At 38.0% G+C, this 15,654-nt stretch overlaps 1 protein-coding gene across 9 annotated transcripts in view; it reads right to left on the minus strand.

Moving 5' to 3' along the window:
* Positions 1-15,654, minus strand: part of AGTPBP1 (ATP/GTP binding carboxypeptidase 1) — a 65,170-nt gene that overhangs the window by 16,640 nt on the left and 32,876 nt on the right. For all 9 annotated transcript variants that reach the window (XR_006164860.1, XM_042787833.1, XM_042787834.1 and 6 more), the window contains exons 16-25: positions 13,428-13,511; positions 13,062-13,148; positions 12,824-12,972; positions 11,172-11,259; positions 10,321-10,465; positions 7,195-7,348; positions 6,271-6,451; positions 4,669-4,798; positions 4,172-4,303; positions 1,313-1,489 (exon numbers count right to left, since the gene is read on the minus strand). Coding sequence is in view for 8 of the 9 variants with exons in the window: in XM_042787833.1 (XP_042643767.1) it covers positions 1,313-1,489; positions 4,172-4,303; positions 4,669-4,798; positions 6,271-6,451; positions 7,195-7,348; positions 10,321-10,465; positions 11,172-11,259; positions 12,824-12,972; positions 13,062-13,148; positions 13,428-13,511 (1,327 nt within the window). In the remaining variant the exon portion in view is untranslated. The remainder of the gene's footprint in view (positions 1-1,312; positions 1,490-4,171; positions 4,304-4,668; positions 4,799-6,270; positions 6,452-7,194; positions 7,349-10,320; positions 10,466-11,171; positions 11,260-12,823; positions 12,973-13,061; positions 13,149-13,427; positions 13,512-15,654) is intronic.

Raw genomic sequence — 15,654 nt, forward strand, 5'->3', positions numbered from 1 at the left:
ACTGAAGAACAGCTTTGCAGGTTAAGCATCTTGAAAATTTGACCACAAAGCATCTTCAATTCACCTTTCTTAAGAACTTTCTGTAGCAACACTGCTAAAGCCATGAAGGTTAATGTATAAGAATATTCTATAAGTTTCAAAAAAAGCAAGTTGGATGAGTTAAAAGCTCCATAATGATGTCACGTGAACAATAATGGGATGCTCTGCCAACCGCAGGAATGCTTCTCTTGTTACTTGACAAAGTTAACTCATTCTTTTAGTGATTACAGACCTACTGAAATCCCTACCAAAATATTGGTCTTCCTTCTGGCTAGGGAGATAAGCATGGGTGTTGGAACATACATTAATAAATTAAATATACCTTGTTCCAACTTCTTGGTTTTTGTTCGTGACCCACTCCCACACACCTTGATCCCAGCCTTCTGATCCTCTTCTTTGTCAAGAACCTTATTTGAGTCTTGTGGTCATTTTGTTGATTAGCACTCCTAAACTCTATTTTCAAGCAGAGGAAACTGCGACTTCTTCCATGAATGTTCATTTTTAAAACTTGCTAAATTTATTTACAGCTAAATTTAACCCAACAACAGAGAGTTGAAGATCAAACGCTAACATGGTGGTTCTTTTTTCCCTGTGAATATTTTCTTCGAAGTAAGTTTTTTACTAGTGAGAAACTACAAACAGGGCCACCTTTTGTTTTCAAATATCCAGCCCTGTTAACACTTCTGAAGGAGATAAATTAAAAACAAGTTTTAAGTCAAGAAGTCAAACAACTATGATGAGTTCAGAGATGTGTAATGTGTATTTCTGGTAACCTACTACAAAAGCATTTTGATTTATAAGCCTGTTTCAGCAGCTACACAGGAAAATTCCGCAAGGGACACGACTAGGTATCTGCTGAAGAACCATGAAGTGCCACGGTAAAGTCTGAAATTGCCGTGTGTAAAGGAAATTTTAATTCTAGTATTGGTATTTATTACTGCCCAATTTTAATCATTTACTGGAAAGAATTGTTCTGATTTTTTTTTTAACTACCGACATCTATGTATGTTATAAGCAATAATTAATATCAATCTTGTTAAAACAGCCAGTAAACATAACATACTATGGGGAAAGGGTTAAGTGACAGATGAAGGATGTTATGCAATTGATAATACCATAAATTATGTAATTTCACTCTAACATTAATGTACACAGATCTTAGGTGAGTTTCAAAAGTTGAAAGCAAGCAAGCAAGTGGGGTTATAGAACAAGATACCAACGCAAACTGGAGAAATTATAAAGCCATAACAGTTAAACTGATATATTTCCTTACCTTATATTTGCCCTGGTCACATCCACATAACGTGCTTTCCATTGTATAGCTCCTTTGTACTCCTATCTCTCTCCAGACAACAACTCGCGCTGTTGATTCCTTGGACTTTTCCACTACAAAGCTGCAGCTGCCCATGCAGAATGCTGGGGCAGTTTGACTCAGGATCTTGGGGAGTGCCTGTAGAACAGCAGTTTGAAAAAATCAGCAGTTCTTTTATTTCACTTACGGAAGCACGGGGGAGGGAAGTATGCAATCACAAACTGTTGTGAGAAAATTTTGCGGCAATTTGAATTAAAAGAACAAGAAAACATTTCTCCATATTGAGTTTTCAAAACCCAGTGTGTTCAAGTGACAACAGACTTGCTATTTCCTACTTAATAAAATCTTCTTTTCCAGAGTCAATCACTAAAATTAAGTGTTAGTCAAGTGGGTAAGAATCAGGATACAAAGTAATTCTTCAGGTGATCACCATCTGCTCCTAATTCACCAAGCTAACTTTTCTCAAATTAAGTCTACTACGTACTCCATACGATTAATTAATTTAATTCAGTTTCAGTCTGTTTCAACAATCCCATTTGCAGACCTCACACAGGCAGTATTTTATTAAAACATGAAATTCATTTGTATTCAGCAAAACAGTAGGCACATATTTGACTTCAAGAATGTGAATCAAAGTTCACCATAGCTGTTTACATGACAGCTTTGGAAAAAACAAGAAACAGTTCAGCAAATGTATGTATTTGACTAATACTAATTGACTACATTCTTTCCAGCTTTTATTTGTATCAGTTACGCCAAAACACATGACCACTTTGAATTTACTATTTCAGAAGTACATGTACTATTATTAATGTAAGCTTGCCTAATTATTTGTCTTGGGTTTGAGTGAGTGGTGGGGTTTTTCGGTATCAGGGGAGGGGGCTACAGGGGTGGCCCCCTGTGAGAAGCTTCTCAAAGCTCCCCCAGCTCCGAGTCAGCTCCACCTCTGCACCAAAACTGAGCCAATCAGCTGCGCCTCTGCGATACCGTATTTAGAAGGGACCTGGTGACATGCAGTGGGACTTGTGAGGAGGAGTTGCTGCAGCTGCATGAACACCAAGGTCAGTGGGGGAACGGAGGAAGAAAGGAGGGGGGAGGTGTGCCGGAGCAGAGACCCCCCTGTATCCTGTGGTGAGATGGCAGGGCGGCCCCCCCTGCCACCCATGAAGATCTACGGTGGAGCAGACATTGATTTGTGGCCTGTTGCTCCTGCTCAGATGATCAAGGTGCTGTGCCCGAATAAGGCCGGGGTCTCATGGGAAAAGGTAGCCCCACTGCTGTAATTCAGCACTGGGAGGATTGCAGCATGCGGGGGTGTCCCACACCGGAGCAGCTCGGGAAGGGCTGCAGCCGTGGGAGGGACTCCAGTTGGAGAAGATTGGTGTCCCACACTGGAGCAGTGTGGGGAATGCTGCGGCCCGCGGGAGGGACTCATGTCGGAGAAAGTTTGTGGAGGACTGTCTCCTGTGGGAGGGGGACCACGATGGAGCAGGGGGAGAAGTTCCAGAAACTCCCCCCACCAAAGATGGAGGAATTGGCAGCACTGACTGCACCCCCCATTCCCTGCCCCTGCGCCGCTGGGGGAGGAGGTAGAGATATCGGGAGCAGAGCTGAGCCTGGGAAGAAGGGAGGGGTGGGGGGAAGGTGTTCTCAAGAGGTGGCAATGCTTCTCACTGCCCTACTCTGTTACAAAGTGTTGTGTGTCTGTAATAAATGTATGTTCTTATTTTCTTCCCCTAACAAGTCTGCCTTTTGCTCATGACCATAATGGGTGATCTGCCCCTCCCAGTCCTATCTCAAATCCCAAACCTGGCTCATTTGTCCCTTCTCATTGCTGGAAGAGAATGGGGAGTGAGTGGCTGTGTGGTGTTTGGCTGCTGACCAGGCTCAAACCACAATATTTCAGTCCTCCTTTTTGAAACCATAAGACTTTTCCCCACACTCCTATTGACTATTGTCTTTTGTGCACTACGGTAGTGCAGGCTGAAGTGACAAAACCCCATATAAATATGTTGCGCAGCAGACGTGAATGGCATCAGACTCAGCATCCAGGGAACCATACAAGAAAACTGAGAAGCAATATAATTGTTTTTTTTTAAAGTGAGGGAGGTTTGAGAAAAAAACAAAATAAATCTGTACTCATTTACAGTCACGGATGCATAGCAAACGTTTTAACGTGAATTCACAGGCTTTTCAAGCTTAACTGCATCCCAAAAAAACCCACAGGGCCTGGACGCGTTAGGTTGCATACATCTGCACTTGCCACAAGGCGGCAGTGGAGTTACACAGAAGAAACAGGTAACGCATTATTCTTTTAAATCTTTTGGAATTTTTGAAAGCTTATACACCACAGTGGATGTTGTTTGTGCAAGTTTATTATGGCACATGCCTTTACTACACTGCTGATTAAGAGGAACCTTACCTACTTCCACACAAAAATTACTACTTCTCAAAAAAATTCAGTATTTTTATTTTCTTGACTTGCTTAAATGGCTTCTTTCATTCAGTCATTATAAATGCACAGAAGCATAGTTTCCACGTACTTACTATAACAGTAACGTTGAACACAAAAAAACACACATTGGTACAAAGACCCAGAAAAATAAAGCAGTCTACTTATATAAAATCCTTAGCCATATTAGTGTACAATGTTTAAAGGCTTCAACATGCTTTGAAGTACACTCATGAACTAAAAAGAGATCTCTCTCTAAGTCTGCTTATGCTACAAAGTCACTATGTGAGAGAATAATATTGGGAAGTTATTTGAAAAATATATTCCAAATTCATGCCAAGTGAAAAAGATACAAATGTTAAACTTACCCTATAACCAGGGTCTTCCATCAGGTCACAAGAGGCAGCATTAACATTTGTGTGCCACATTGTCTCTTTGATGCTGCAGCCATACATGAATACATTCTTTTTACGAGAGTGACCATGATAATCACAGTAGACCTAGAATAAATTATTTGGCAAAATAAAGCCAAGGCATATGGAATTAACATTTTAATAAAAGGAATAGAAGGACAAATTAAAATTTTTATTTGTACTTCTGAAAGTTCCAGAGAATTAGGTAACACAACTCCTTATATAATTTACTTGTTCATTAAGACAAAAACCATGATTCATCTAAGGAAGGTTTAACCTTCTAGCCTAGCAAAGGAAACAGATTTAAATCTAAAGGTCTGCAGAAGACCTGTTCTCCAAGTCAAATTTAAGTGTGACACAGTTTACAAGACTGTATTAGAATGTTTAATTTACAGACTAGCTACACAGACATGGTTAAAAAGATTCAGAATTGCTTACACACACATACTCACCAAAGGCAAACGTTTTATAGCAGCCAGATATTGCAGTAACCCTTTAGCATGGTAAATAGTGGGATGCAGATCTGGATTTGGATTTTGCCACTGTCTGTTTAAATCTTCTCCACTTAAAGAGCAACGGTGGCTATTGTGGGGGGGGTGGAAAAACGCATGATGTAGTCTACATTATCATACTTTTAAATAAGCCTCCCCCCCACCTCAAGTTTTCCTCATCACCACTGCTTCTTTGGAAGGAGTCTGGTAAGAAACAAACTTCAGTTTTCTAACATGCCAAATAATAGAAGTGTTTGGGGGTTAAGTTATGTTACAGAAAACCTAAAAATAAATTAGAAGTAGCTTCTTATACAAAAGTCAGTTGTAATGTTGCTTATTTGCTGTTGAAACTGAAGGCTTGTGATTCTATTCAAACGCTAGTCTGAAATCACTAATTTTGAATATATGGTATCTTTATAGTTTTGGTGTCTTCACTTCTGTAATATAAAGACTAATGCCAACCAGAAATCTAAGACTTGAAACATGAAGTTGCTAGGAGACAAGTAGCTGTGAGAAAAACAAGAAAGAAAAAAAAAAAAAAAAACAACCAAAAAACCCAGTGAACAAATAAAGATCATCTCTGTATTCAGACAACTATCAGCCAGAACTTTTAAACTTGCAGAAATTCATGTTCACGTAGTCATCTTCAGTACATTTGTCTGTAGATTGTGTCTGCTGGGACAGATTTCTTATTGTCCCCGTATTAAACTTTTACTCGTATTCTGAATTATTTAATTCCAGGTGTTCTGTTATATGTTTGCTTTTACATATATAAAGATAGGGTTCTACTCAAATGCGCAATTTATTAGATTCTTATTATTTTGTTCACAAAACCTTTTAAAATACTACCCATGACTAGGTTGAGAAGGAAGTGTAGATTCACCATACCAAAATTTCCATTTCCTATGAATTCCATCTAACCCAGTAAATATAACCTGCTGAATGCTTACCCATAGCAGTATCGAAAGATTCTGAAATATCCCTTAAATTTATTAAGAGAAGTGGCAGTAAGTGAAAGAATTACTATTAATAATTTTAATTAAATCAGGATACTCTCTTTCACTTTCTCTTGCACACCTATGAACCTTCCCCCTTTTAATGACATTTGACAACAGCCATTTCCATAATATCCTTCTAAAAACTATAATTAAAAAAAAAAACACAAAAAGCTTTCTCATACAAGGACTACTCTTTTTCATGAGAAACATGAACTTGCTTAGCTTTTCCTAAAAGCAGCTGTCCTCTCATGTAACACTCTATACCTATCCAAGACTGTAGTTCAGAGTCAATTAGAAAAAATGCCATGTCAAATCACATAGGAATGATTATGATCCATCAACAACTGAGAATACTTTCTATAAAACTTAAATTCATAGAACAATATATCTGCCTTTAAAAAGGCCAAAAATTTAAAAGTCCTAGCAATTTTGAAATCCTTTTTTTTTTTCATATCAAGTATTTCATTTTTATGTTTCCAGGATTAGTTTAGATTTTTTTTTTTTAATAACAGATGCAAAGACTTAGTAGTACAGGTTACATATTTGTGATTAAACTTATGCTTACTTGCCATTGATGACACCATCTGGATTGAGCATGGGAATAATTTTGAAAATATAAGATTCTCGTAAACTTTGGGCACTTGGATTATTGCTCATAAGGTATTCCAGTGTTCCTTTCATAACCCAGCTTGCATTAGTCTCTCCAGGATGTACACGAGCAGACAGGAAAACATAAGGACGATTCCCTAAAAGAAGTATGCATAGAAATTGCAAAATATGACTCAATCTAAGTGAAGTTGGTTAACTGAAAAAAGAGGCAATAGCCAGCTTCATTTACTACAATGCAAAATACAGTACTTGGAGTTGAGTATTATTATCATTATTTTTGATAGAGCTTGCCAAAATATTGTTATAAGGACTGCTAATTACAGAACTCTCACAATGGAGCTTTAAATTCAAACAGGCAAACTTATAGTCACAACTAGTTTGAGCTTGCAATTATGATATTATGACTTTGATGGCTTTTTTCCCAATAGCCAAGAAAAATACTGGGATGGAGGAACAAACCAGGAATGCTGCCATAAGTAAAGCTCACTTCACACTGCAGTAGCTTAGATACTGACTTTATGACAGATTTTTTGACAAGCAAATAACCTGAGCATCTGGAGAAGAAAGTTACTTGGAAATCAGGTATTCTTTTTCAAGAAGTGCTGTCTACAAAATGTACCATACAAAAGTATCTAGCAACTGATCTAAAATATATGAATACACATACTCTTATATATCCAGATATAAATATCCTTATTTGACTATCACAAATAAATACTATTAAAAACAAAGCACATCCTAAATATTGATGCCTCAATTTCATTAAATTCATTAACCCTATTCTCCATTGCTATTTTTACAATGCACAATACTAAATTTTTTTCATAAAGAGCTAGTTTTACATTATTTTCATTTGATGAGAAAGAAAAGTCATACTTACTAAACTGACAGATATGTTCATAGTAATTGGACTCTGGCATGGCTGTAATAGTGACTAAGGGACAACTGTTGCCAGCCAGGGTCTCACAGAGAATGTCTTGTCGAAAATATATCTGATGAGGATTGTGCATAGATTCCAGCTTCTGAAGATGCATCTTCATCCCAAAATGAATGAAAAAATACTTCAAATATTTTACAGTCATGTATCACAAAGTATTCCACAGGTACTATTAAACCAATCTTTTTTCTTGTTGTTCTAAACAATGTTCAAGTTTCCATCATAATTTTGACCATGCAGTATCATTCTCTACATCTCTTACTGACTGACTGACTGCTTCTCTTTATAGAGGCTGTTTTTCCGACTGCTTTAGGGAAGATGAAGGGACAGAGGGTACATTATTTTCTAACAGATGATACTGTAAGGACATGTGGAAGGTTGGAACCTCTGCTTCATTAAGGTTATCTGATCAGGGACTTTTTCAGTGCAAAAGGGGATAACAAGTAAAGGGAGAATCAATAAACAGGAACAGAGAGAAACAAACTTGGTAGACAAGACACAGCAGAAACATTTCCAAAGACCAAATTCTCCAGTCTCTAACTGATGGGCCATTAATAATCTACAGGCAAAGCTTTGGAGAGGGTCACCTGAGGGACAAGGAGGAAAGAAGAGAAACATAAGGATTTGAGATATTCAAGGGGGGCCTGTGGGACTACACACAGCTTATGCACTTGATCCCTACAGTCTGCCCTTAGCTATCTGTGCAGCCTCACTCTCTATCCCATGCATGCAAGCGCTGTGTGTACCGGGTTCAAGTAACAAGAAAGGTATGAGTGGATTTGGAGTCAGCATCTAGAATGAGCAAGGGTCTCTGCATCAGTAGTTGGAGAGGCCTCACCTCTTGGGAGCACCTCTGTGGGCAACACAGACTTTGTGTGCAAATTGCCAGCTACTGTTGGGATCAAAATGAGTGGGCTTGGTGCCAGCAGCTGGAGCTGTAGGCCATGTAGGGACCCTTCAGTTTGTAGTGTCAGCAACAGAAGCAAGAAGGGGACTTCGTGCCAGCTCCTGGAGTAGGTATGGGTCTCGATGTCCAGCAACTGGGGAAAGAACAGCGCGTATCCCAAAAAACAGCTAGTGGGGCGATAGGGGCTCGTGAAGCAGGGGAGGGTGTCCCAGCACCTGCAGCAGGAACATGGGTAACGAGCCCATGTGCCTGGTAGAGGCTGCTGGGGGCAGGGGGCAAGCATATGCATCTTCCCCAAAGCTCATGTGCGTGGGGGAGTAGATGTGCAATTTGCTAGCAAACTTCAAGGTGGACTACTGACGTGCGGAAATAGACTCCACAATCTGATAGATTGTAAAGTAGGTATGTTTATTCAGCGCTGAGGTACACAGGGGATAACTCCTCCTATTGTGTACCCAACGTGGGGTGCTGTTACCTTAGATTTATAGAGCAAATGATTACATATTCATAATATTTCGCAATACGCCTATACATATTCAACACCTATCCCCGCTTCGTATTATAATTAGCATTTCCATAATCTCCTCCTAGTTGAGTCTGCGCAGTGTCTTCTGGTGGTGGTCGTGGGGGTCTTTGGGGATGAAGTCAAGCTCCTCTTCCTCCTGTCCGCTCTGTGACCCCAGGTTTTGCGCATACTCAGTTTCTTACTGGCTGTTGTCCAAACCGTGGGTCTAGTTCCAACCGGCTTGGTACTGATAAAGCCTAGAGAGCTCACCGTGTTTTGTAAACTGTCTGCTCACTAAGCAGACAGTTAACCGTTATCTAAACTATTTCCCTTGAACTATTTTCTTTTGTTATCCCCTTCTTGCTATTATCCCCTTCTTGCTATTCTCATGTTAACCCTTACATCCCCTGTTCCTATCTTGGCCCTGTATCACTACCCAGTAAGCGTGAGGCCCGACATCAAGGCAGGGCTATCAGGTGGTCAGAGTCCATGCTGGCACCTGGGGGGGACCACCAGTGTGGAGTGTGTGTGAGTGTGAGAGTGCACACATCTGTTTAATAGTGAGCATCAGGCTGGACTAGTCTGCAAGTTGGAAGCCTGCACAGCAGGTAAGAGAGACTGAGATTCAGGCAGGGGTATGGCACGGATGGGCCAGGCCAGTCGTCCACGAATGTGCGTGTGCTTGTGATTCTAGAGAGTGGGTGTGTACTTTTACTAGGGAATAGCAATCCTTACCAGCTGGAGAGGAGGAAAGGGACTTGGGTGTCCATAGTTATCTTTTAAGCAAGTCCTGGTAGTGTTGCACATGGGTGCTGTTGAAGGCAGCACCCTGTCTGTGCCAGTCTGTGTAGCCAGCCGTGCTAGGGGGGGTGGGATGTGCAAGGGTGTGTGCGTGAGTCTCTCTCTCTCTCTCTCTCTCTCTCTCTCAGACTCACTAGTGGTTGAACCTACAAGCAAACAGGAAAGCAGCAGCCATATCCATTAGCCTGAGACAGAGACCCCGGGGTCCCTTGGCTGGGCTTCAGCAGCCAGGCAGGAGGAACTGCCAGGCCCCAGAGCTGTTGGAAGCAGCAGCCACTTATAACATCCCTTAAAAGGTACTTTGTCCAAGAGCTAGTATGGCTTAGTAAAAAGCTTCGTTCAGCCCTGTTACATACTGGCCATTGAATCCCCAAGTTTGCTTTTATTGCTATAACAGAAACAATCAACAGACATTCTAGCCATGAGTTCTGCTTAGAACTAAAATGCTTCACAATACTTCTTTAGCCAATTCATTATGCTAAAAAGGTCTCTAATTATCTTAAATATAGTAATTTAATAGGTCAGTTATGAAGAGATATATGTAGAACAGCAGGATATGAGTCATTTGACTCAAACACAAATACTTCATCCAATTAGCACTGTTTCCAGTCAATTTTGAATTATGATTCCCAGAAAACCCATTTAGCCTGCAAGTAAGTATCAATTTTATTTTTCCAGGGACTGCTCTTTAGAACAACCTACAGGCTTTGCCAGTCTAAACACTAATATTTTATCAAAATTCTCATTTTAAGAAGCATTTTGAATTTTATAAAAAGAATACACTCATGAATGTTTATGTTTCTCATTGTCCAAAAGTATAAATATTTATCTGTAAAACAGTTCATATTCTCCTCACCTTTAATGTTGAGTATGTATATGGATAATGGTAAGCAAAGTAGCAGACATCGTCTTTATGTTGGAAAGTCACTGTGAACGTAATTGTGTAGTAAGATTTTCCTTTCTGACCTCCAGCAGCAATTGAACTTCTTGAAAAGTGATTCCTGAGAGTAGAATGAACGTAATAAACACGTTTGAATAATTTTTTTTTATATCATTGATTATTCCTGAACACACATTATAAGAAACAGAAAGGTTTTTAGTTATTGTTACTTCTCCCTGCATACATCCAGGTTAAATGCACTGGTTCCCACTGCCTGTAAAGAGACTTTATTATAACAGTGGTACACATCCATTCATACTGGGAAAAGGTGAGTAAACAAAAACAAGTAACAACACAAAACAAAAAAAAGGAAGCAAACAACTGCCGCCCAAGAATGGTAATGCACAGACACACTGTACCATCTCGTGTCCCAGGATTGCTCTACGATTGTACCACAGAATACAGGAGCCTAATCACGAGTACCATGTGATCAGTATTACTGGAAGTCACTATTAAGATTTCAAGTAAGTATGCACATATAATATATACAATCTTTTAAGAATCTTCTCTGGAACAGTATGTAATTTCTGAAAAAAAGTATAGAAAGATGAACAACTTAAATGTTAGCAGTGTGCTAACAAAATAGGACCCTATATATTTCAGTCACTGCTGTTACTCTCCATAGTAGCTCAGGAAGAAAACTCTGTTCACAACAGAACAACTCAGATAGAATTACCAAACTCAGGAGCAAATATTTCTCCTCAGAAATTGTACCTCATACTAATCTTCAGTGTAAGATTTGCTTTATGTTTGACTGGGGTACTTACTTATAGTAACAAATATCTGTCCCAACACGAGTCCAACATGGTCGAGAATTTAAAGCTTCTTGAACAGAATACATGAGGGGCTGCATACCTTAAAGAAAAAAATGCATCTCACTTTAATGCTTAACATTAAACATCAAGATCTTGGCAGTAATAGACCACATCAACACTTTTATATGTACAAGTCCCCAAACTACCTATACTCATTTACTCACTATCATAAAGTGTATTCTCATGAATACCTGGGTATTGTACACTCTTTCAACCAGGTGACTAAAGATTCCTTCCCCTCTCCCCTCATCAAGTCCTAATTTTCAGAAAATAATAATAAAAAAAAAAAGAATCAGACCTACAACAGACCAAAATGAAATGTTTAAATGAAAGCTGTAGTAAGTATGAGTGGTGATCTACAAGAAGTGTTGGATCCCATTCCATCCAGCTCACCATTACAAAAAAGCTTCAAATAGAATACAGAAAATTGATACTATCATCCTTCCACCTGGACAGCTGGAAAATAACGCATTCAGGCCAATTTAAAAAAAAAAAAAAAACCAACGACAGTAACTCTTCAAAGCTTATATTTTTTGGAAAGTTTACTTAAGTTGAATACTTAGTATGAAGTTAGAGTAGAAAATAATACATATTAATTGAACTGTATTCACTAGTTAGATTAATTAGCTAAATACATTGACTGCTGTAAGTCAGTGTACCTACATTAGAAAGACAGTGTACTTAAAAAAAAAAATCAAAAATAACTATCAGGTAAGTATATGCAACGTATGAATGAAGATCTAATATAACTGATGAAGATTAGTAAATAATTTAAAAGTATCTTATTACCAGTCAAACTACCTGGTATTCTTGGATTTTATCAATGTGAACTGTACAATTATGGCAAAGAAGTATATGATGCTACTCTGTCCCAGGAGTTTGAGGTTGGTGGGGGGAAAAAGGGAGCTTTTCCACCTCCCTTTTAAAGGATAAATTTCAGAAAATCCAGCAGGAAAAAAAAATGTTCACAAAACACACAGTTTTAAGACGAATGAAACTCCCCTCCCTGCTCCCAACAAGTGGAAGAAAGGTATATTCAAGCAAACTAGGATTTGTGGATGAGGTACAAGCAGCAAACACTACTCTCTGAGGACTGCAAGGGTCACTTGTGAAGGACAGCATTTCGACAGAGACATTTTTCCTTCTCATATAATGTACCTTTCCTCCAATGAGTAAGACAAAACTGTTTGAGAATATCTCCACTTAACTTTCACTTCTGAAAATACACCTCTGTTCAGAAAGGATTTAATGATGACAGATATCATTCTTCTTGCACCTGTGTGGATCAACAGGCTTTCCTGTTGACCACCCTCTACGATGGTCTTAGGACAATATTTAGCTGCAGCCACCAAGCAAATTTCTTCTGCTTTGGCCTCACTTAATATTTAATTTTAAAAACTGACAGCCAGTGTTTTAATATGCTTCTTTTCTTTTTAACTGAAACTTGTCAAAACATTTTCTAGTAATACTATTGAAAAAGAATCTGATCTGACAACATGAATCTACTACTGATCCCAGGGCAGAGGGAAGGAAACAGCTTAGCTGTCTAGTACAGATATTTTTCTATATATATTTCTTCTCGAAGTATGAGAAATGTACCTTACCGTAGTTAAACTGACTGTTTGACTTTTCACAGTTGATGATGTTAAACCGGTAACCAATGCCAGTTTTCATTCCACTTACTTCAAAGTAAAACCACTGATGATAATGATTGCTATTTATGTCCGAATTCAGAATTAGATCATACTCGTTTCTAAAAATTAACAAAAAAAAATCATTATTTTTTTTAAGAAGTAGAAACAAAAGGCCTTATGTATAAAAAGAAGAGTTGAAATATCTTACTTTCTGATCTGAATTACTTTACGCAGGTTTCCAGATTCAAACTTGGAATTAAACTTCAGAACATCTGCTTCCTCTGGTATTGAATAACTGTGAGTAGAAAAAGAAAAGGGACCAAAATGAATAAAACAAACTTAACTGAAACAAACTCATTAATTTTATTTTAGCCCTCACTTGGTAATTCAGGAATTATTTTGAACCTTCCTCTAAATACAGCCTGGATAGCAGAAACACTGTTACAGCAGATGAAGCATTCATTGAAGTCTGTCATAATAGTACTGCTTTAAATATTACAAATCATATCACAGAGAAAGTAGAACAGGGTTAAAGTATTTGCTGAATACTGTTTTCAGAAAAGTAAAAACTTACCTCAAATTATCAAGGTCATACACAACTCTGTCTATAATGTCACTCTGATGAATCAGTCTTTCTATATCTTGAGAGATTTTTGTCCTAAAATAAAAAGCAGAGTTCTCATTTAAATTGTTGCATACTGTTTCCAAATACAAAAGAGGAATTACATCATACAGTAATGAAAATTAATAAAGTTGACAAGAAGACAGTGGGACAGTTTCAGAGACCTCAGCCTCACCCCCACTTATGTGCACAAACTCTAAGTGTACTTAAGTTTAAACACCTGCATTCACAGCTGACTGAGTCCAATAGTTATATGTGAGGGAACTGAGTTCTCATGCACACAACCCACTGGGCTTAATCTTATGGAAGAAAAATGCACCATTTCATACTTTACAGTAGAAGCAGGAATTACTCAAACATTACTTATGTTAATGCTTTAATCCAGGAAAGCACTTGATAACATTAGTAACTTACATGACTCCTACCGTAACTAAAATTAAAGAGTTTTAGAGAGTAGGTCGTGCAGTGAGTGTGTTAGTGCACTAGCTTTTCACCTCTGGAGATCTAGGTTCATTATCGACTAGGTAACAAATAAGAATGAATTTGGTGATGTCAGCCAAATTTCAGGTATATGTTTATCCAGATCATAAAACCATTGCACAACTGGCAGTATCTAGGTCCTGGTTTGGAAAAGTAAGAATGTGTTGCAGTTCAAGAATGAAATATAGTGGCAGAGCTGTGTGGAAAAGCTTGCACAGCACCTGCAATAAGAAGAAAAGGAGGCAGATTAACAATGAAGAATACAGGAAGAGTGGTAAAGTATGTTCAGGCTGGAAATTCTCTGTTTAATTAAAATAAATATTGTCAACAAATGATAAAAAGGACGTAAATGCACAACTCTAGTGCCTCTTACTAAATTAAAACTAACTGGAAAAGAAAAAATCAACAAAATTGTAAAGAGGCTGACTAATCACAACCTATCTGATCAGGTTCAGCTCAGGGCAGAACTACAGATTTTTGATCTTGCATTTGACCTTACACAGCTCCTTAAAACTCAGTATGCGTCAGCTCTAAAGGGTCATAATACTTCCTATCATCACAGGAGTTTCGCAAAGACAAAATCGATTAATGAATATCAGGCATTCAAATATCATAGTAATATAGTAACAACCAATGTAGACAAAGGAAAAGAAATGGTATTTAAGATGCACGTGAAAAGGAAAGTAGTAATGGACATTTTCATGTTCTGAAAAATCAAGAGAAAAGAGAAGCTATTTTAAGATAATTAAAGGAAAAAAATATAAAAAACCACTGTTTCTGTAGAGTTCTGTGTCTAGATTAGTCCTTTGTGGATCCTGATTTACCTGGTGATCACTTCTAAGTGTCAGATGATTAGAAAATACTAAAGTGTACAGCAAAATCAACCTAAAATTTTAAGGAAAGAAAAAAAGTAGGAATTTAAACCCAAATGTATAAGGTGTCGAATTTTGTAATAATTTTCTTCCCTAAAAAGTAGATTAATATAAAACACTTCAGTTATTCTCAATGACATTTTTGCAAACAATAATTTGTCAAGACATTTGGTAAAAATTACAGGTTACAGAATGTACATGAAAAAGCAAAAGCACTCCAAAGCACAAATTCAAAACCACAGCATCTCCTAGCATATTGCAAGACTAAAAAAGACAACCCAAAACCCCACACCAGGTGTGTCTAATAGAGTAAAAAGAAAACCCTAACTTCCCACCTCAGCCCCTCCCTAATGTTTTCTTAAATTACAAAGGTGAATTAAGGTAACCATTTGTTTTCTGAAGGCTTAGCTGATGAGCAGTAACTAACTGCTTACATTTAGGAGAACATAAATCCCACTGAATGCCAAGAGTTTAGACACAGCTTAGCAGAAGACTTAAAAGCTTCTCCATGTCCCCTACCAAACTAATTTTCAGCACCTTCCTATAAACTATAAATTCCTAAAAAGATTAGGCACTTTTTACACGTTCCCTTCTCAGAAATTTGTTATGTTTGCAGTAGCAAGACTGAGTCATTTGTAGGAAACTGAACTCTCAGAACAGTCTACCTTAAAAAGGTGATGCAGGATTTTTAACTCAAGTTTGAGAATATCACCTGATATTTCATTCTTGTTTCATACAAGACCTAAAAAACTTACTTTCAACATAGGAAATATAACAAAAATAAAACATACTCTAGAATTACCTTCATGGTTTAGAAATCAGCTGTA

The sequence above is a fragment of the Tyto alba genome, unplaced genomic scaffold (genome assembly GCF_018691265.1).
Source record: "Tyto alba isolate M040663 unplaced genomic scaffold, T.alba_DEE_v4.0 Super-Scaffold_13, whole genome shotgun sequence".
Lineage (NCBI taxonomy): Eukaryota > Metazoa > Chordata > Aves > Strigiformes > Tytonidae > Tyto > Tyto alba.